At 46.6% G+C, this 22695-nt stretch overlaps 1 protein-coding gene across 2 annotated transcripts in view; it reads right to left on the reverse strand.

Annotated features, from left to right (window-relative positions):
- Nucleotides 1-705: 705 nt before the first annotated feature.
- The window catches only part of LOC144132810 (sulfotransferase ssu-1-like), an 82200-nt gene continuing 60210 nt past the window's right edge, over nucleotides 706-22695 (reverse strand). The window contains exons 1-3 of one of the 2 annotated variants that reach the window (XM_077665474.1): nucleotides 10237-10331; nucleotides 2794-3042; nucleotides 706-1826 (exon numbers count right to left, since the gene is read on the reverse strand). In XM_077665474.1, the coding sequence (XP_077521600.1) occupies nucleotides 1128-1826; nucleotides 2794-3036 (942 nt within the window). In that variant the 5' untranslated portion in view covers nucleotides 3037-3042; nucleotides 10237-10331 and the 3' untranslated portion in view covers nucleotides 706-1127. Of the gene's footprint in view, nucleotides 1827-2793; nucleotides 3043-10236; nucleotides 10332-22695 lie in introns of those variants that run through there. The other variant, XM_077665473.1, reaches the window with a different exon arrangement.

A 22695-nucleotide genomic window follows, 5' to 3' on the forward strand; every position in this document is an offset into this window, starting at 1 on the left:
ATCTATCTATATATCTATCAAACGTCTCATTGTTCCGCCGCAGAATTAGTCAAAACAATCTGAAAGCTGGAGTTCCGATCACTTATGGCAAAGTTAGCGGTCTACACGAAAGTTACGCTTTCAGGATTCCCTGCTTTAGAGCACGCTGCACCTCAATGCAACTACTTTAATTAAAGTCGATTATCCTGCTATGCAGCTAAGCCAGCTCTCAGTGCTCATCTAGCATGGAAGAAGCAACCGATGTGAGAACCGCCGAATTAACACATCTGTAGGGAGACATACACACAAAGCCACTAGATGCGACGCCCCTTAGTCTGCTGTGTGCGAATAGACAATCAGCTCTAGCTGTCTGCAAACTCAAGGAAAACCTCCTGCCCCGTAGTAACAAGAAGCAGGCCGTCTTTTCGACTTTCGAGCCAACAGCATGTATCAGTGATGTCGACGCCAGGCTCGCTTGTGGAGGCACCTAATCTAAATGGTTATGTGGGGCATGGCCACGCCTCCAAAGCAATGCGGAATAAAGGCAGAAAACATATTCATCAACGTACAAAACTTTTAATTGAATGGGTTTACTGGTTTCCATTCACTCATGGAGCGAAATTCCCCCACGGTCACTCTTCAAGACGCTCTCACTAACATTCCAGTGTTCCCAGTTTGGTTGTGCCACGTGAGTGACTAAAAGTTCAGAACGCCTCTCTTCTGTAGACAGCTAAGTATATTGTTTGTTATAATACCTTCCTTACTTTTTCTTTCCGATGTTTTCACCGTAACTGTGGCAACGCTTTAGACATAATCACTTAACAGTACTCATAACTAAGGTTCCACTGATGACTCCCTATTTGGCGGAATCCAATGGAAAGGAAAGCTTGCGCACTGTGTTGGTTGACAAATTATTTATTACACCTTACCCCACGTCAGGACTGGTACATTACAAAAAGCAGTGCTAGTTACGAGCTGTGGTTCGTTGCTAAGAACAACAGTCGTGCCTATCGTGGCCGATAACCTCCATTTGTTACGGCTGCATTGTTTTCCTTTGGTGCTCATGAGAAAACTTAAATGTTGAATACGGATTCTTACTCCCGACCCCTTTTAATCCTTTTTGCTTTCCTAGAGCCAGCCACAATAATTTATCCCTCCCATTCCCACAAACTCATGACGTTGCAATTGCGTCCGGCAACTACCTCAATCCTACCTAGCATTCTTTTCCGCATATCTGCCGTGCACGGCATGTTAAGTCTAATCTCTGGTTTCTTCGTCTCGTCTGTTTGTTTCTCCAGCATAGCATCTGATTGTGCCTTTAAAAATTGTTTAGCCCATTCCGGTTTTTCCGCGTCCACAACGGCTGCTGCTTCCAGCATCACCCGTCTTGGCTCCATGCTTTCCCACACACCTTCGTTCCATGCCTGGGAGCAGATTCTTTCCAATAACCTGCGGCTCCGCCTCAACTTCTGGCCGCATTCTCCTTCGTCGGTCAAAAAGTCAGCGATTCTCAACACTAAGGGCTTCTTGTCTCCCAGCAGTTCCTCGTACGTGATCAAGAGAACGTTGTCGTCGAACCTCCGCTTGTACCAGTACAGGAGTTCCGCGAGGTAGTCCCCGCACGTGGCTCGGCCCTCCACGAAATCCTCGAAGAACGCCTGGAAGTCCTCCGGAGACCATTCTTGTTTCTTTGCATTGAAGACTTCCTCAAATAAAAATGCACAGCAATCGTAAGGGTTCCTCGCGATGTAGATGTACTTTGCGCAGTCGGCTTGGGGAAGGAGATGAAAATGAAGATGGGTTCGCACACTCCCAGGTCGGGGCATGATGGCCACTGCTTCGGCACCCTGCAATCGAAACGGATAGTTTACACAATGGTGACCTGAAGAAGAATGCCAAGGTCGTGCATTTCTTTCTTCATTTGACGAGTATGCTCCACACAGATTTCTAAAGGTAAATAGGGATATTTGGCAGTTTTAACAATAATTTTCCCCAAAAAACCTGCAATGTGAGCATATTTAAAGATTGTCTAATGTTCACCTCTGATATTCTTGATGTGCTGCTCTGTCATGTGCCAGTGTCTCTGATCAAAGAGGAGTAGAAGCAGTGAAGGGCACATAGACAAATGACGCATATAGTCCACTCTACTGTGATGGATAGGATCTCGTCAAAGCAAGCTTCGCACCGCCAGTAGCCGCCAATAACCTGAAGGATGAAGCCTGATAAGTGTATACTGTATTCGCCACGCACTTCAGCAATCCATTCTTCCATTTTGTGTGCAATAAAAGTGGTGTGTAACACATCTGGGTTTTCTTATGCGTGAGTTACAAAAAATGTAATTTTTTAGTCCCGCCTTCCTGTGTGAGAGCACTGATTGGCTTATTGAAGCGAATTTGATTGCAGTACTAATTATGTGCACGATTAGCTTCTGTCAGCATCGTATTTCTGCTTTTAAGGAAGTTTTAAAGCACTGTGGCAAACATGTCAAATCCAGAATTGCATCGCATTCATTTCACCCAAAGCTACGAGGAATAGCAGCGCTTGCAAAAGTACAACATTTATCAAATATTTACGAAGAAACAGAACTACAACGATGAATTAACTTCGAAATCTTCGTTAAGTACTCTCTCAAAGTGGGCTCCTTCCTCATTGACGCTTTCCGTGATTCTTGCCCAATTGCGTCTCTGATGAGTAAAAACGAAAAGCACTTCCATTTCTTGGCATTTGCCGCTGGCGAGAAGGAATACGGTGCGGCTACCCCAGGGCGAAATAGCGTCTGATCATTTCTGCTCTGTATTCTATGCAAGGACCTACCTGCATTTCCAAGAGCGGCAGGTGAGCTGCGCGTTCAAGGACCGAGGATGGTGGCGCCCTCTCGTGCAGTATATGATAGACGACGAGTTGCACAAACTCGGCTCCGCAGAGAGGGGAGAAGCTCACGACGAACACGTCGTCAGGGCGAGGCTTGTAGGTGAGCGCGGAGCTGACACTGTCCTCTGGATACTGTTTGCTCAGGGCGCCGACGTCCTCCGCAACTTCTCCGTCGCTCCCCGGCATGGTTATCTGCTTGTGAAAGACGAGCGAATAGGTTCAGGAGCTTCAGGAGATTGTTAATAATTATATGGAGTTACTTTCCGACTGGTTACATGCCAACAGGTTGCAGTTGAATACTAATAAAACCAAATATATTAAATACGCTCTAATTAATAAACAAATGAACAATGATATTCATGTTGCATATCCGGGCGCTCAGTTAAAGCAAGAGTGGAAGCAAAAATTTCTGGGTGTATGGTTTCAAGAAAACTTGTCTTGGAACACCCACATTGATAATCTTGCTATGGAGCTCAGTACATTGCTCGGCTGCCAATATAGAATACGTTCACTTATAGCTTTGTGGCCTAAAATTTCTCTTTATTATACTCTCTCTTATTACAGATTTTGCTACTGCTTTTTGGTTTGGGGTACAAACTCTAGTAAAAATTACCTCCGAATACTAAAATTATAGTAGCGCGTACTTCGGTTACTTGAAAAGTACACAGGACACCCACAAGAATTATCAACAGGCCCACTGTTTGCAAAGTATTCTCTGATAAGAGCTGATGAAGTTTATTGTGTAAATTTATTGCAGCACGTACAAAAACATCAACTTCACGTAGGTACCTGTCCCGCTGAAACACACACGCTCGCCCTTCGGAGGTAAAAGCGCAGAAAGCCTCGAACGCGCTCGAATTATGGCAAACAGCAATTAATTTACCAAATTCAGGTGCTTCTAAAGAAACTGTCAGATGATGTCGACCTAAACAAATCATTGAAGGAAAAAAACGGTAAAAACACTGGCTATCAAGGAAGATATTCACTACAAGTGACTTATCTTTCCAAGTCGCGTGTAGCGTCTGTAAAGCAGTTCCTTTTTACTGTGTGTTTTGGATGTCGCAATTCTTCGTTTTTTTCTCTTTTTTTTATATGTACACATGTTCGCCGCGATGAATGAGCTTTGCAGCTGTGTTCATTTTTTTTCCACTTTTCTTCTTGTCACATATAAAGCAAAAAAAATGTAAATATTTTTTATTGTGATTTGTACTACTGGATACTGCATGACAGAACTGTGTAGAGTGCAACAAAGAGAGTGTGTGTGTGTGTGTGTGTGTGTGTGTGTGTGTGTGTGTGTGTGTGTGTGTGTGTGTGTGTGTGTGTGTGTGTGTGTGTGTGTGTGTGTGTGTGTGTGTGTGTGTGTGTGTGTGTGTGTGTGTGTGTGTGTGTGTGTGTGTGTGTGTGTGTGTGTGTGTGTGTGTGTGTGTGTGTGTGTGTGTGTGTGTGTGTGTGTGTGTGTGTGTGTGTGTGTGTGTGTGTGTGTGTGTGTGTGTGTGTGTGTGTGTGTGTGTGTGTGTGTGTGTGTGTGTGTGTGTGTGTGTGTGTGTGTGTGTGTGTGTGTGTGTGTGTGTGTGTGTGTGTGTGTGTGTGTGTGTGTGTGTGTGTGTGTGTGTGTGTGTGTGTGTGTGTGTGTGTGTGTGTGTGTGTGTGTGTGTGTGTGTGTGTGTGTGTGTGTGTGTGTGTGTGTGTGTGTGTGTGTGTGTGTGTGTGTGTGTGTGTGTGTGTGTGTGTGTGTGTGTGTGTGTGTGTGTGTGTGTGTGTGTGTGTGTGTGTGTGTGTGTGTGTGTGTGTGTGTGTGTGTGTGTGTGTGTGTGTGTGTGTGTGTGTGTGTGTGTGTGTGTGTGTGTGTGTGTGTGTGTGTGTGTGTGTGTGTGTGTGTGTGTGTGTGTGTGTGTGTGTGTGTGTGTGTGTGTGTGTGTGTGTGTGTGTGTGTGTGTGTGTGTGTGTGTGTGTGTGTGTGTGTGTGTGTGTGTGTGTGTGTGTGTGTGTGTGTGTGTGTGTGTGTGTGTGTGTGTGTGTGTGTGTTCTGTAATTCTGTCGAAACTATTCGCTAAGGAGGGCCTCAAGATAGTAGCCTTTAACTTTCCCTTCATTTTTTCCTTGTATTGGACAGAAAAAAAGAACAATGTTTTTCCAGCAGTGTGCTGAACTAGCTTCGTTATTCATGACTTATTAAATCAGGTCAAATAACAAACTGAAGACCGCCTACATCAATAGATTACCGCGGTCTAATGAAGAAAGACGCAACTTCACTGAAAACGGTACTTTCATAAGAGACAAAATGACCAAAAATGAAATGTGGGTGCCGCCATTTGCTTTCGACTTCACAGGTAAGCTGCAATGCAATGACACCGTTTCTAAGGTCGGATATCAGAGGCTAAACTGCAACGCCATTCACTTCGAATCAGTGATCACGGAATAGTCCTCGCTGTAAACGCCGAAATCTTAAAGTGAATGGCAGGAACATTTGTACATCCTCTCATCTCCGCAATTAATGCGTTCTGTGCTACCGGAGAAAATTTCAACATGGCTTGAAAGAGACATAGAATCTATTTTTACTAATAACAAGAACTAAATGGGGTAGTCTTCCGTTTATGTTTAATGCGAACAAGGTGAGGCAGCGTAACAGGCTCAGGGGCAAAGTGTAGGGCCATAGCGCATCTTTGAACGGAAATATATTCCCAGACATTCGACCTTCCTTGCAGAAAAGACCTAGCAACATTATCCGCAACATCCCCCCGCCACCGCCTGTTGCCACACCGAGGCCCCGATGTAAACCTCACAAGCTTGCAAGCCTTCAAGGCTAGGCATGAGTAATTTAATCTGAAGAAATCATGGTCACTAACTACGGCTTAAACTTGTCACTTGCAGCCGGTGCAGTCGAACTGTTCCATATATAAGTTTATAGCCATCTCCTTATTTGAGCTAAACAATTTCACACGGCCATGATAAACTGGAGGAGTTTGCATGCTCCTGTTCTGAGAATCAAATTACTGCAAAAAAAAATATTTTGCAAGTAAAAATATTTCATCTCTCGCCCTCCGAGCTCCGTTTTATCACTTCCGTAGCTTCGTTTTTGTCAACATCAGTCATGTCTAGAACTGCCTCGAATAACGGTGTTATCCGTTGTCAACGAGGAGGAGGAGGAGAAAAGAGCTTGATCATCCTACAGAAGTGGCATCCCCCAACCCACTCGCCACTAGGGCGGGGAGATTTTTCTTCCCTTGAGCTGGTTGGCCCTGTTTAGCAGGAAGCAGCGCACAGTACCTTTCAGTGAACTTCATCACACGCCGGGCCCACTCTCACTAAGTGGCCACACAGTCCTGTCGAAAACGACGGAATTTTCTAGCGTGAAACAACTATACTTGTAAAAATGCTGGATGTGATTTTGTCGGAACGACATACAATCTTACTGTAACGACATCACATTCCGTGGTATTCCTTCGTCAAATAACGTCGCAACCAAAGCAGTTCTGCTGCGAAATCGGGCTACTGCACACTTTTACTGAAAATTTTGCATTACAACCCGATGACACAACATTTTTTATCATATATTAGAGCCACTTTGTCGCCATTTTCAACTACACGTCGAGGGGGGGGGGGGGGGCATCCTCCATAGCTGTGACAACCACCTTGATAGGAATTTTATTGTCGAAGAGTAACAATATACTGATACCTAAAAAGACACATATCTCCGACATCCTGTGAGATTCTGGACGCCTTTTACCACCAGGAAAAGTCCCCTGAGAAGTTATCGCCTTGAAGTTTTGTGAACCCTTAGGCGCAGCTCTTGCAACGCCTGCTCACCTGCTCACCTGTCACCCCAAACTAATGTGCTCAGTACGCATACTTCGGTGCTGGGTGTGATGTATTTTGACCACATGCTTCTAACAGCCGCGGCGAGCACAATTAGAGCTACCCGTCAAGCTCGATGCAGCCAAAACTGTGGCCAGACCAACGATATCTGAGACAGATACTGCGCCATTTCCTTTCCCCCAAAAAAAACAATTATTATTATAAACGCAGCATACCTTTCCAGAACAATGTGCTCGAATCGTACCATGACATCAGCGGGGAATTATTTTATCGCGAAATTTTGAGCTCTTCCACTCTGGAATATCTGTGGTTAATATATAACTCAATCTCCTTGATTTGCATGCGGAAACAGAGAGGAAAGGCACGCAGATGCGACCTCTACATTGTGTGTGCACTTCTGCGGACATCGAACGTCCTGAAACGGTACAAGGTTTCTTGTACAGCTAACTGTTAAATACATGTATGGATTGCAATGTAAATCTGCCCCACCAATACAGTTGTGAGCTCACCGGGATATTAAAAGAGTACTCATGTATTTTTACAAACATAAATACCACATGGGTCTCTCTGGGAGATCCAGTAGGAATATCGCTAATAGAAGATCCATTAAGAAAAGAGCAACGGAAAGTTACCAACAGCATCAAAGAATACCCTAAAACATTTAATGCAGTCAGGAAACAAATGTATTGCAAACTTCGTATCGAAGATCCAGTTTTCGATTTCAACAATTTCTCTTCAAAGAAAAATTATGAACAGAGTGGTGAGTAATGAGGTTGGCAAGCGTAACGTTCGTCAGGCTTTATGTTATCCCAATGCTACAGAACTGAACACAGAGGAAAGGCACAAGGAAGACGAAAAATCTGTCCTGTTTGGCGGTGACGAAATTGTCGCAGAAAGATGGCGGCAACACGCCGCGATGGTTAGGGCGCTCAGTGGTTAAGGCGCTCGGCTACTCATCCGGAGTTCCCGGGTTCGAACCCGACCGCGGCGGCTGCCTTTATATGGAGGCAAAACGCTAAGGCGCCCACGTGCTGTGCAATCCCCATGGGTGGTCGAAGCTATTCCGGAGCCCTCCACTACGGCACCTCTCTCTTCCTTTCTTCTTTCACGCCATCTTTTATCCCTTCCCTTACGGAGCGCTTCCGGTGCCCTACAATATAAGAAACAGATACCGCGTCATTTCCATTCCATCCCCAAAAAAACAATTATTAAAGATGGCGCCGTAAGCCAACCGAAGAGATGCGAGAAAAACAAAAGAGATTTCAGTTCCAGTAAACGTTATAAACGCTTGCTGGTTTTCCTCCAATAATACGCAAAGTTCTGCTCTGAAGAACGCATGCGTTAAAATGTTCAAAAAGTTAAAGGAGTATAGGCATCTAACTTTAGCGTGCGTGTTTTCATCTTAGTAATGATGCGTAAGGCGTTACTGTACATGGATTACCTCATGGTATTCTCCTTCGACGGCTATATAATATATAATCAAATTTATTTGAAATGAAATTCAAATTGCTGCTTTTGGGGAAAGGAAGTTCAACTGTATCTGCCTCACATATCAGCGGCCACCTGAACCGCGCCGTAAGGAAAGGGATAAGGGAGGGATTGTAAGAAGAAAGGAAGAAAGGGTGCCGTAGTGGAGGGCTCCGGAATATTTTCGACCACCTGGGGATCTTTAATGTGCACTGACATCGCAGAGCACATGGGTGCGTTAATGTTTTGCCTCCATAAAAACGCTCAGTGGAGACCTCAATCTCGCTTTCATGTATGTGGCATTGGTGTTCAAGTGCAAAAGCCTGCTTTGATTGCGTTCCGCGCACTGGATATGCAGCGCGCCCTCCCTGCCACCCTGGAGATGGCATGCAGTTAATAGTTGATCGCGAGAGATTGATCCCCGAATGAACGCTGCGACCTAGTCATTGATGCAGTGCCACATGTTAGCCACAACGTTGTCAGCGCTAATGCATTCAAACCACATATCTCTCTCACCACCGCCACATGTATCAAAGCACGAATTAGGCGTCCACATATCCAGGGACCAAGTTGTGCGCCCTTCCTTTGCTCAAAGCCATCGCCGTCTAGTACATTGTCCACGCCAACGCCAATGAACACACTGGACGCCGACATCTTTCGCTTTGTATATCCTGGATTAGCTGAGATATTCCACATTAACTTTTTTGAAGCGAAGAGCTTCACTACGCTAGGTAAAGCAGTCGTCGCGTATGCTTCAGAATGACCTGGAACGACCTCGCCGTCCGACTGCCTGAAGAGGCCGCCGGGAATCAAGAAATCCAGGCCAGCGTCTAACGCGGCGACCCTGTCCCCACCCCCCGATCCCTCCTGGCTCCCATCTCTCGACTGAGAGTAATATTAATTAGTTTTTGGGGAAAGGAAATGGCGCAGTGTCTGTCTCATATATCGTTGGACACCTGAACCACGCCGTAAGGGAAGGGATAAAGGAGGAAGTGAAAGAAGAAAGGAAGAAACATGTGCCGTAGTGGAGGGCTCCGGAAAAATTTCGACCACCTGGGGATCTTTAACGTGCATTGACATCGCACAGCACACGGGCGCCTTGGCGTTTTTCCTCCATAAAAACGCCGCCGCCGCGGTTGGGTTCGAGCCCGGGAACTCCGGATCAGTAGTCGAGCGCCATAACCACTGAGCCACCGCAGCGGGTCTCGACTGAGAGGGAGAGCCGGAGGGTAGGATGAGATCGTCTTCTTCTGTTGGACAATAAAGTCTTTCACTCACTCTCTTCCTTACGGTGCGGTTCGGGTGACCACCGATATATGTGAGACAGCTACTGCGCGATTTCCTTTCCTTTTTTTAATTGCTTGTTGGGGAAACGAAATGGCGCAGTATCTGTCACATATCGGCGGACACCTTAACCGCGCAGTAAAGAAGAGATAAAGGAGAGATTGAAAGAATGAAGGAGCAAAGACGTAGTAGTGGCGGTCTCCGGAATAATTTCGACCACCTGGGGATCTTTGACGTTCACTGACACCGCACACCACACGGGCGTCTTTGCGTTTCGCCTCCATTGAAACGCGGCCGCCGCGGTCGGGTACGATCCGGGGTATTCCGGATTAATAGCCAGGCGCCCAAACACTGATAGACCGCGGCGGGTATTTCCTTTCCTCAGAAACCAATTTTCAAAATCCATCTTCAATTTTTGTCTAAGGCAAAGGAAACGCGCATAACTGGCCCTCTGGGACAGATGAAACCTCAGTCGCGCATTAACCTAAGTGGCGCATTAACCTAAGGCTTCTTGCTGTAGCGTTCTGCCAAGCATACGCCGTTCCCAAGCCCTACTCCCGTTTTGGTTGAAGTACGATTGCCTAAATTTATTCTGAGTTTTCGTTCGCCTCTCACTCTTCCATTCAAAGCAAGTTTGAATTCGATTAACTTCATATTTACAACATTCGAATTTCATGGAACGTGGATACACTAAAAAACCTCGCTTCGAGAGAAACACATACGATTTATAGGTCGCCAATTGTCGCAGTTAATGCTGTTGCTGTCTACTTCGCATGCTCGACCTGCGACAAAAACATGTCCATTCGCTGTCCAACTCACCTTTAAATGGAAGAATGTTGCGAACAGAAGCTCGTCGGAACAGGATTTTTACAGCGATACTGTATACTTCTACCGCCCGGGAAATTTTCGTGTCGTTCTCGTTGTCGTCAGCAAAAAACGCCAGGCTAAAAATTGAATGCTACTCATAGCGGGAAAGTGCCCAAAAGCATAGAAATGGTATATCATACTGATCATAAACCAGTCGTAATAAGAAAAATAGCATTGAAAATAAAGAACAGAAATAAAAATAGAGAAAAGATATAAAAATTAAAATAAAATACTATAATTAATAAACAAAATTAAAAATAAACAATATTAAAAATATAAAATGGTAAATCTTCAAAATCAGGCATACAGCATGCAGCTCAGTACTCAGTTTCATTAAGAAAACACACAAAACAAGCATCAAAACCACATAATAGATGATAAGGCGTGCGCGCGAACAATGGGAACACTGTTTCATCAATGCAACTCAACCAACAACCATTCATGGTTCATGCAATGATTTAACCTTAGCAAAGAATATCTCTACAGTTAGAACTGAAAATATCAGTGTATATCATACTGGTCATAAAGCAGTCGTGAATGCCGTTGTGATGTAATAAAGGGTAATATAAGTAGATTTAACTTGTCTCTCTTTTCTCTCTTTGTAGTGCTACGTGTGTTAATTTTCAAGTGACGTCGCAATGGGTAATTGGGTGTCGTTCTACAGCTTCTCTGTCCAACCACCTTTACAGCGTGGATTGGAGCCACAACCGTTTTATAAGATTAACATGATTTTCGTTTCACGCTCGGTTCTTTTAAAAAAAAAACGCGCCGCTTCACACCATTTCTCCTTTACAATATGTGACACATGTCAAACTGGACGCTACGTACTATTTATAAAAACGGCAGGAATTATGATCGCCGTTCTCCTATAAAAAGAATTTTAAAAAAAAAACCACACTTACGGGGCAGCCTGTCTGACCTGCAGTGGTTCTGTGCGAGTTCTGCTTACGTGAACGATAATACTCAAACGTGTTGTTTCTTTTATTTTGTCATTTCTTTCTGTTCTGTCTCTCTTAATTAAAACTTTAAATCGTTCCTGTACGTTTTCGCGTGAAAAATACAAATACAAGGGCTGTCACTTCAGCCGCCAGTTTTCGTCCTACGTCACGGACAGCGTACGGGGGCCGTATTCCGAGTTTGTGTCATAATAACAAGCGTCATAATCTCATGCAGCGGCCACACCTGATTGGTCGAAACGCCGGAAGCGGATGTCGTTTCGATTGCAACTGTGAGGGGCGGCAGGATGTCACTGCGTTGCGGTTGCCGCAGCGAAACGTCCAGCGTCGCTATTGATCTTTGCTGAAAAATGGGATGGGGCATATTCGACAGAAGAAAATTTCAGCCACACGTTTAGTTTCGCATCACATTCCACAGTAAAGAGGTAATATCAAAGCTGCTTCATTTACACAATGGACTTCAACAAATAAAAACTATATCTCTGGTACACTTTTTTTGTACCGTAAAGGCCGGAGGTGTACTTAAAGAAGATAATTTGCACTCAACTACGCATTGCTTTGCAGTGATTGAAGGCGGCGGCTACAGCCGTCGATCGCCCATGGTAGGTATAGAAGGTAGCGTTCGCACGAGCCGGCGTTTTGCGTTTATCTTGAGGGTAAAAGGAAACGGAGAGGAAAAAGTGTCACTCGCTGCAGAAGGCGCGCTCTGTGTTGTGCTGCACACAGACGTCGTGGCGACTTGCCGTCTGCAACATCGCTGAACGTAAGTTGCTGTTGTGATCGGACGATTCTGCAGACGGTAGTTTACGTTTTTCATTCCTTTTATGCAAGCGCTGCAAGAACCGCGAGATGCCGCTGTTAGGTTTTCAATTTTTCTCCAGCAAATAAATAAAAGGATGACCTAAAAAAACTTCTTGCTCTGTGTCTCTTTGCGGACTTCGCAGACGAAGTTTTCATAGGTTCCCCACGCTATGAAGCGCATGCACGCCCACACTGACGCCTGAAAACTAACTTGCAAGCTCACTCGCGCGCTCAATGCAGAGCCACACCACCGCGGCTCTCGAGAACCGTAAGGGACGTAATAGTAGTAAGTGGTTTTATTAAAAATTATAATAAACAAGGAAAGAAAAGATTTCTGCTAGCCCTCGCATATGCCATCGATACTGAAGCACCTGAGCTGGGGCAGCAGAAGTATAGCAAGCAGAATGCAGAAATGAATTGAAAGAGGTGAGGGGACAGGAAGAAAGGATAAGGGTAGAATAAAAACCACCTCTGGCAATGTCAAACGCGTCGGTGTAGTAGCGAGTCTTGGTGTGTGTGATGGCTGCGGTGCAGTGGAAACACTGGAGCACCTGCTCCTTCGCTGTGCCACGCTTGCCGACACTCGTCGCGATATGCTCGCGGCCTACAGGGCGCTGGGCATACTTCGAGACTCGCTCAAGGCTCACTGTGACCGCAGGACAGTGCGCGCACCCGTGAGCGAACCTTGGTGAGCCTCTGTGCATTCCTCGAACACACGGGCTTGACGACCCGTGAGTTTTGTGCCAGGTAGTTACATGCAGTGACCGAACGCTCCGCGTGTGCTACCTCGGACGATTAACAGCTGGGCGCCCCACCCCAGCTATTGTGGGCAGTGTTGTGAGCGTGTGCTTTTCTTTCTTTTATTAACTCTGCACGCCCGCAACTTGTACAAATGTATTGTTATGTAAAAATTGTATCTATCACCTTTCTCTCCATCATTTCTTGCTGTCCCCTCAAGTCTTTCATTTCACTTCTTCAAACTGCCTGTTATCCTTTATTTCCGCTGCCCCAGCTCAGGTGCCGCCGCCGTAGTGATGGCAAATGCCGGAGTTAGCAAAAATCTTTTACCTTAGTTTTCGTTTCTGTTTTACATCAAACACTCACTTACATACTAGTAGCGCGCCACTGGCGACTGAGCATAAGTGCACAAGAGCAGTTTCACGCTACCAGGCAATACGCACGACCATGGTGCAGGGAGCTTCAGTAGCTAATATAGAGTTCTAGAACACGAAATGCACGTTTGCTCGCAGTAAACGCATGCATTTTGCGAGGCATTATGGTTTGTATTACATCATTCAATGTACCCAAACGAGATAACTCCGTTGATAGTGGCGCCATCCGGTTTGAATGAAGAGAACAATTTCTACCACAATGTGGCCTCTTCGGTGAGCTCGCGCGCCGCGGAGGCCACGACAACAAACCGGTGCTCGTTAGGCCTAGGAGGTACCAAATCGTCCAACGAAATAAAAAAAACTGGCCAAATTTATCGTCCATTCAATTTGTTATAGGCAAGATAAGACAAATCGAAAGCCTCGTGCGCAGTTTCTAGCCAGTTCACGTGTCGAAAAACGTAGTAACATCGACAAGTTCACTTCGAAGCGACAGGCTCCGCTTCTATGCGCGCTGCCATGTTGGCTGCCTTTGAGCATCTGCTAGGCGTTTGACGTCACAACGTCGGTCCTGCATCCGAACCACCACATCCGCTTCCGGCATTTCTACCAATCAGGTGTGGCCGCTGCGACAGATTATGACGCTTTTTATTATGACAAACTCGGAATACGGCCCCTGGACACTCAGTGTCCGCCGATATGAGAGACAGATATTGAGCCATTTCCTGTGCCTAAAAACCAATTTTCATTTTTACAGTAGAAGAGAGACGGTTTTTGAAGCGCCAACTTTTCGAGTCGTCAGCGGGGCCGCAAGGTTGACTTTGAATGTATACCTAGATGTAAAACAAGGATAGGACGCCTGCCTCACATATCTCGACGGACACCCGAACCGCGCCCCTAAAGGAACGAAAATGAAAAAAATATATGTGAATTAGCCCAGCTAATCCAGGATATACAAAGCGAAAGCGATATTAAGATCTCCACTGGCCCATGGAGCCGGTTGTGCGCTTTCCTTTCGTGCAAGTGAACCATCTTTGCAAAGTTTTCAACGCCAATGAACTCTTTGAACGCCGTCGGCTCACTTGTTTTGTTTGGTTTTTGAGGAAAGGAGATGGCACAGTAACCGGGTCTCGCATATCTCGGTGGACACCTGAACCGCGTCGTAAAGGAATGGATAAAGGAGGGAGGGAAGGAGGAAAGAGAAAACTGTAAATTGAAAGTTGTATTTTGAGAAAAGGCGCGGCGCTGCGCAGCGGCGGAACACGTGTGGCTCGGTGCTACTGGCGGCGCATGCGCAGTAGTGAGTAGGGAGCGAAAGAGAGAAAATTGGCAGTGGCTCAGCTCGACTATGCCAGCATATACGTAGCGAAAGCTAATAGCATGGTTAGCCTTGGTTAATCTTGATTTCAAGTCCAGGTTAGTCTGGCTGTCTAGATACGTTGTCGCATTAAAGACGACACAACTGTGGTTGCGGCGCACGCGAGCCTTCCTTTCCAATCCGACATGATATCAGGCATGCGACACAGCTGGTGAAGCGAGCGGAGGCGAGCGCGACGACGAGTAACGCGGTGTGACGCCATTCCAAACGGCGGCGGCTGCGAGCCGCGCGGTGTGACGTCATGCCAGATGGCGCGGCGGGCGCACAAATCACAGCAACCGCCTCACATATATCGGTGGACACCCGAGTTACGCCGGAAAGGAAGGGATAAAGGTGGGAGGAAAAGAAGAAAGAGAAAGCTGAAAATTGAAAGTTGCATTTTGAGGAAAGGCGCGGCGCGGCGCTGCGCAGCGGCGGAACACCTGTGGCTCGGTGCTACTAGTGGCGCATGCGCAGTTGTGGCTAGGGATCGAGAGAGAGAAATGCGCCGTGATTCGTCACTGCTCCTCGCTCATGCGCAGCACGGCTCTCCAGGAGTTACGCGAAACTGATCAACCTGGGGCCAGTAAAGCGTTCGCTTTAATTCGTTTCGACAAAGGAAATGACGCCTGAATCGCATATCTTGGTGGACACCCGAAACGCGACATTAGAAAAGGAAAGGTAAATGAAAGTTGGTTTAAGAAAAGGACATGACGCCTGTCTCACATTGCGCCATTTCTTCCCCCCCCCCCCCCAAAAAAAAACTTTCTTTGTCAGTTTGCTTTCTGCAATTGTATTCAGGGTTTTCGTGTCGTTTGGAATATGATTTGCTTCCATATCTGTGCATACAGCGAGCATAATACAGTTTAAATGAAAATTAAAATTAGCTTTTGTGGAAAGGAAATGGCGCAATATTTGTCTCACATAGCAGACACCTGAACCACCAAAGCTATATGAAATATATACTGTCTTGTGTGAGTGTCTTTAAAGTCGTTTCGAAGAACGCAAGATGTTTAAGAAATAAAAAAATACCTGTTACTGTACCTGTGCCAGTATGGCTATCTATGGAAATCGCCAGTCGCTTGACCACAAACGTAGCCAGGGAGGTGAAGCTTTTCGCTTTCGACCAGGGTTAACTGCGACTACAGCCAATTAAGGGACACCTATATACCCACATCCCATCTGTCAGCAGATCGATCCAATCTACCTCGACCTAACCCGGAGCTTGATGCCGACTTCACCTTAACTTAAATCCGCATAACGTACAAGGCACTGCTCAATCGGCACTAAGTCGCCCTCTAGGAACTCACGGAGCTCTTTAATAACCACTGGCACGCTGGGACTCGCCCATGAGCCTGTACTCATGCGAGCATGCGATTTCTACCGAAACCGGGCAAACTCCTCACCCTTCAAAATTTCCGCCCCATCTCCTTAACGAGCTGTGTCGGCAAGCTCTTCGAGCATGTCATTCTCAATCGCTTGCGACCGTTCCTGTAAACAACAGGCTTCTTCTCCAACGTTCAATTTGGCTTCCGTCCAAACATCTCGGCGCAAGACATTTTTCTCGCCCTTAAAGAGTTTCTTTTACACTAAGCGCCGTACAGCCGCTACGCGAGCCCTACTGGCCCTGGATATTCGCTTTCGACACAATAAGCCATGACCATATGGTGACGATCTTAGCCAACACGGGCTGCGGCACCCGCATAAGGCAATATGTTCTTGTGTTCCTTCAGGGATGCACGTCAGAACTCCACCTTGGCGATGTCGCCTCCCAGCCTTTTCCCCTGCCTATCCGGGGAGCCCCACAAAAGGCGGTCCTATCACCTTCACTTTTTAACATTGCCCTAGCGCCACTGGCTAAGGTCCTTGCTGCTATCCCAGGGCTCCAAACAGCCATATACGCAGATGATATATCCATATTGATAACAGGAGGACCCCTTGGATAACAGGAAAACGGGAGGACCCCAACAAGTCCTACACCTTACATGATTTCTCTGTGCACCCAGGATCACATATACCAGTAGCCCCTACAGCGCATTATGAGCCCTAGCCTCCATCAGTGTAGGTGGCAGGCTCGAGCCAGCTGTTTTACCAAAACATAGAGCAGCCGCTCCGATATCATGTCGATTCGGCAAAAAAATGTAAGGTACAATTTTTCACGGCAGCCGCAGCCTATGAAGACGGCACAGTGGGGGCCGCCTCCACTATCCGAACTAATTCGCCTGCAGAGGCGGAAGAAGCTGCCATCACACTTGCGCTGGCCCAGTTCACCATTGAAAAGAACATAACCGAAAAGGAAGGAAGGAAGGAAGGAAGGAAGGAAGGAAGGAAGGAAGGAAGGAAGGAAGGAAGGAAGGAAGGAAGGAAGGAAGGAAGGAAGGAAGGAAGGAAGGAAGGAAGGAAGGAAGGAAGGAAGGAAGGAAGGAAGGAAGGAAGGAAGGAAGGAAGGAAGGAAGGAAGGAAGGAAGGAAGGAAGGAAGGCCTCAGACGTTGCTGGCACATACCCACTACGGGGGAGTGGCCAAGACACAGGCGGTTAATTACTGTATACAGGAAAGTTTTGACGGGAAAAGCAGTGGCAATAGTATGTAGTCTGATAGATTGGAAGGGGGAAGGAAACGGGTCCAGTTAACTTGGAGATTGAAGACGGGACAATTGCTTAATGTGCATAATAGTACACAATGCCTGTAATGTTGCAATGCCGTACTGGCTGAGAGCGGGAAAAAGAAATTAGAATGGGAGTCGCTGCGTTTCTTGAAGAAAATTTTGCACAGCAGAACGCACACTCCTGTCGCTTCGTCCAAGCAAAGAAGCGCCAATGGAAAGAACAACCGCGGAAGACACAGGCAAGCCCGGTTGATGAAATAGAATTTGCAAAAGATGCTTCCTCAAATGAGAAAAGCGGCGGCAGAACAGCAGGAAGTGATCTATTGTCTCAGGTTCGGCACAAAAAGGGCACAGTGGGGAAGCTGCCAGGCCAGAACTGTGAAGGTAGAAATTTAGAACGGGAACCCGGCAACTCAAGCGCGTGAAAGAGACCTCTAGTCTGCGTGAGCGCCAGTCTTTGCTACTCCAAGGATGCAGAAGATGCTGATATTCGGGAGATGATGTAAGAGCCGAGGCAGCAAATTCCTGAAATATTGTGTAGCTGCGAAACCTCACCGCAGCTGTATATGCACACGATGGCAGGACAGCAACAATTGGGCCGCTGAGAGAGGCTCTTGCTAAGGAATCTGCAACCTCATTTAAGTGAAAGCCCATGTGACCCACAGCCACCTCTCTCGACTGAACGGTAGCTCTGTCGTAGATCCCTGGGCATGCCGCGGTCGCCAGTAATGAGCGCTTTCATGCGCTGGCCCGAGAACTCTCCTCCTGGACCCCGGATGATCAGGCACCAAACCTCGCGCAAGAGGCCACATCGGTCCTTTATACATATCATGAAATCACAACATTCTGCAAACTCGACCACATGATATTGCCACCACCACACAGTGCCTTGTCGCCCTTATGTAGGGCCACATGGTGACAATTACAAACGGGCTACTTAATTTCACCTTGCCGTTTCTCATGCTTTCACCCCAGCTTCCCCCCGTCATTCTAACACCTCTGGCGTGCCCAAATCCACACCTTTTCCAATACCTTTGCGACTATCCTTCCCCGCTGGAAGTACCCCCCCCCCCCCATCCCCAATTCGACTCACTCTGGGAGGCTGCTTTACGCACCGCTCAACCCCGTAGGCCAGAAATGGCTGATGGATCGGGCTTTATGTGAAGCACAAGCCCTTGGACTCCTGGTCCAGTGGGGGACCACCCTGGTAGATTTTTTTGCGTCTAAGAAAAATTGTTTCCATCCATTCATCCAACCAGAGCTGAACCACTGGCAATTTTTCAATGCACACGAGCGCATTGTCCACTGCTGCGAAGTCCGACGTTGGAAAAGCACTTCTAATGAACTCGTTGAATAAATCAAGCGCACATGCGACGCGTGTCCCATGACGAGTGAGAAGAGGTTGCTTACAAACTTGGCGGTGAGCAGGGAGGGAGCAGGAAAAGCACAGCAGGTTTACTCTATACACGAGCGTGCAGGTCTCGCGCCCGAGGCTTTAAAATTGGTTGATCCTTTCTTTGGCAGCGGCGTTGGGCAAAATCCATTTTACGAATAACGTCATTACCGCGGGGTGGCTTTTATCGCGCGTTGCCTTTGGTCTCATCGCATTCCCACAGGATGTGACCCCTGTTTACGGTCGTCACATTTTGATCTGCATAGCAGTGCGCTGATGTCGTCACTGCAGGTTGACGCACTTGATGCGTTGCCGCCGCCAACAGCAAAACGCGGCTTTCTCATTTGATGGCGCGTAGCCGGACTGTGAGGAAAAATCGCTTCATAAATTCCTTCGTATATACTAAAAGGGTTGTGTGCCACTCACGTATGCCACCACGAGTTTCAGAGACAGTTGCATGTTGTAGATGTCCGCTGAAGAAAGAATGTGTCAGTACGGACTATCAGCCATCCTTTTGTGATCCATTAACGGTCGATGCACATGACTCAACAGTAATTTATGGTGGTGTTCATATTATGGAGTGGCCGCTGCCTCGTTCTAAAGACTAGAGCAAGAGATTATTAAAGAATTCATGGGTCGCTAATATGTGCTGCATCGCTACCAAACTAATCTCCATCTCTTTTCAACATGCCCATTATAAAAAGATGTTCATCAACTCTTTCTTTGGTTGCAGAAATGGCGGCTTATTTGGTAGATATTAGCGTGTGGGCACTACTTGCATCACGCGTGACGTGTACATAAAGTGTCCATACTTACTGTCCCAAAAGTAACTAGGCTAAGCTCAGGTAAGTTCAGTGGAGCGCCGCGAAAGCAGCAGCCATCGGGAGGAAACTTGGGTAGGTTTAGAGGCGCGTCGCGCCAGCTGCGCGAGAGGTTGCTCCGGAAGAGCAACTCGAATCGCAAAATCTCTGCGGGTGGCTGTGACAGGAACAGCCGCCAGCCAATGCACTGGCGCATCGCTTAACCGCTGCGCCTCTGCGCTGGTAGTGGTAGGAGGACTCGCCGCCTTCTATGAATGTTAAGTAGAGAATGACCAAGGCTGCGTGACAATATATGGACATTAACCCACGGAGCTCCGAATGCTGCGCGGTTTGGTGGCCAACGCGAAATGTTACACAAATGCACAGAGCACCACCGACATAATCACCCAGAAACGCACCAACAGTAATAGCAGTATTGTACAAAACTTTCGCATTCATGGCACGGAAGGAGACTTAAGTCCCCGCGCTTGATATTTAAAGGAGAAATCGACCATGCATGCAGCATACATGACAATGGCTCATCTGGTCTTTCAATTTGACGATCACCAAGAAAGTCCTGCAGGCGTTGGAACAGAGGAAAACAGGGGCGGGAGGAGGAGGCCGTTCTGGCATTGTCGGCTTTCGCTGAAAAAAATAACCTACACGCGTCGCCGGAATCTGAAAAATAACGTCATAGTGGGTCGCGGTGTTTCTCACGCTGTGTCCTTATTAGCAGACCGTGGCGGCCAGCGAAAAACCGGCTGATAAGTCAACAAAATATTGCACATCACGACCGCTTTAGAACCTCTCCCCAGACCACACTCAAGAACCGCGGCAAATGCTGCGTTTATCTTGCGACAATGAACATCCTGGAAGGTTGTCGCCCTCTTCTTGGATGAGCAAGTGCCCACGACAGCTCTACCCCGCTTCCTGTCCTGGAAAATGGAAAGCTCCTAAGTCCACCCCTATCACGTAACTAGTATCGCTAACTTGGCGAACACAGGCGGCGCATGTTCCTATAACGTGATAGCTACAGCACGCCCGGACAGTGTGGTGTTGGCAGAAAAATTTAACAAAACTAAATTTTAGCCCTCCTATAAAAACTCACACTTACTGAAAATATTGCCTGTGTGTCGCAGAACTCCGCGTACAAACGTTATATTATGATCTCGAGAATCTCGGCGGAAACATATATCATTTGGTGTTAGGTGCATGCGACATAGGCAACTGCGGGCTTCGACCGCAGCCCTGTGCTACCCGCCTAGAGGTTTCGGAACAGAAGTATGTCATTACATATTGCTTTATAGAGCGTCACCTGGATAGTATTCCATTTACGGCATACTGTGCAAAATTCAGAGATTGGCAGTTCGTTGACTTGCCATCACGGTTTTTTTTTGTTTGTGGGGATTTATCGTCCCAAAGTGACTAAGGCTATGAGGGACGCCGTAGTGAAGGGCTCCGTAAATTTCGACCACCTGGGGTGCCTTAACGTGCACTGACATCGCGCAGTACACGGGCCTCTAGAATTTTCCTTCCATCGAAATTCGACTACCGCGGCCGCGTTCGAGCCCGCGTCTTTTTGGGTAAGCAGCCAAGCGCCATAACCACTGAGCCACCGCGCCGGCTTACAATCAACGAAATCACCATAGTAATCAAAATAAAAGATTTAGTGATCTTATTTGAAGCAGATAATCGTGTTTGATTTTTTCCCATTCATCTTTTCTAATGACAATATCTTTTAGGATTACGACATATCTATGCCCTATGATTTCAACACGCGCAAGTATAAACTCAACTCTTTCATTGGAACATTGAATTCCAGGCGCACTTATATTACTTCCAATAAAAGCAGACCCCTTCGTGTCTGCTGCAGCTGTGATCAGTGTGCAACCTAATCCCTATTCAAAATCGAAATTAACTGATCCCCATTTCACTTGAGAAAGCTATAATAAGTTTCAAGTTTATTGAGTAACGCAAACAGTAAGAGTGATTACAATAAAATCAGTACAACAGGAGGTCCCGTAGTACAGGACTTTCGGGGGGACCTGCTGCTAACATTTCGGCGTAAATGAAGCAAAAATGAGAAACTGTGCGCACTTGTGTCTTCAGAATCATCGTTGACCTTACTCCTGATCACATTCATCTCTATGTTGTTTCGAGCTGCACATTATAAGGTCCCAACCAGTCCCTTCTTCTCTTGAGAATGGGACTGCAATGTCAATTCTCCCACAAAAAACAACCACACTAGGATCATTTGCCTCACAAAGCATCTTTCCCAGAATGCAGATGGCAATCATAAAACCGGTGTGCATAAATGTCCACAAGTATGCACGGAAGCATATAAAACAACCGTTCAGAAGCTGAAGTCCCAGTTAGGAGTCAGCCGTTGCAACTTGTGCTCACTGAGACTTATACCTGAGCTACACGGGTACGTTGAACTGACATTCGAGTCGAACGGCATTCGAAACTTCGAATGGCATTCGGACTGAACGGACCCGCACGGTGCTACACGACTATTCCAAAAGCATTCGAAAGCTTCAGTATTCTGCCGCCAAGCTACAGGGGCGCTGCTGCCGTCAAGTTTTGTTTTAAACAAATATAGCAGCAACAATTATTTTGTATAGTTACAGTCCGCTATAAAATTCCTACTTTTAAAAGTAATATGGCATTTCTATAAATTTTACTATTTATTCATTACTAAACGCCTCTGTTCTAAAAGAGGCCCAAGCCAACGCCTCCCAAGCCCATAGCTCTGCCATTTTTTTGTGTGCGGTCTGTTGGCTACATTGGGCTCTATCTCCTGCGTGTGTCGAAAAAAACGAAAAAGTGCGATAAACTTCACTGAATAAAAAAAAGCTCACTTCATATGTACACACAGACGCACCGACGCACACAAAATAAAAAGACAAAACACAGCAAAAGCAACAGCACAAAGTGAAAAAACTGGCACCGGGCCAAAATGGCTGCCTTTCTTTCCTACGATGAGTTCCAGAGTATGCGGTGAATATTTGCTTGCTAACAAAACTTCTGGAAAAGATCCGCGTAGTGTATATAAATAGTATTTAGAATTTCATCGTTTAACGAACGTATTTGCTCTTCAAAACTTATGCTGCCACCTATGGCGCGAAGACGCTGCGGTAGAGAGCAGTCGCGCTTGCGCCTCGAAGGCATTCCAAAATCTCGAATGTCTCCGCGGAGCTCCGTCGACTCGAATGTCATGTGAGCCGAATGCCGTTCAAAAACGTCGTGTAGCAGCGCAGGTTTGGCAGTCGAGTCGAATGACATTCGTTTGGAAGGCATTGGAAACGCCCGTGTAGCACAGGTATTAGAATTTGTGCTTCGTTTCCTATCTTTCATGCATCGAACTAACTTGCCATATTGCAACACC

This window comes from Amblyomma americanum, chromosome 5 (genome assembly GCF_052857255.1).
Source record: "Amblyomma americanum isolate KBUSLIRL-KWMA chromosome 5, ASM5285725v1, whole genome shotgun sequence".
Classification (NCBI taxonomy): Eukaryota; Metazoa; Arthropoda; class Arachnida; order Ixodida; family Ixodidae; genus Amblyomma; species Amblyomma americanum.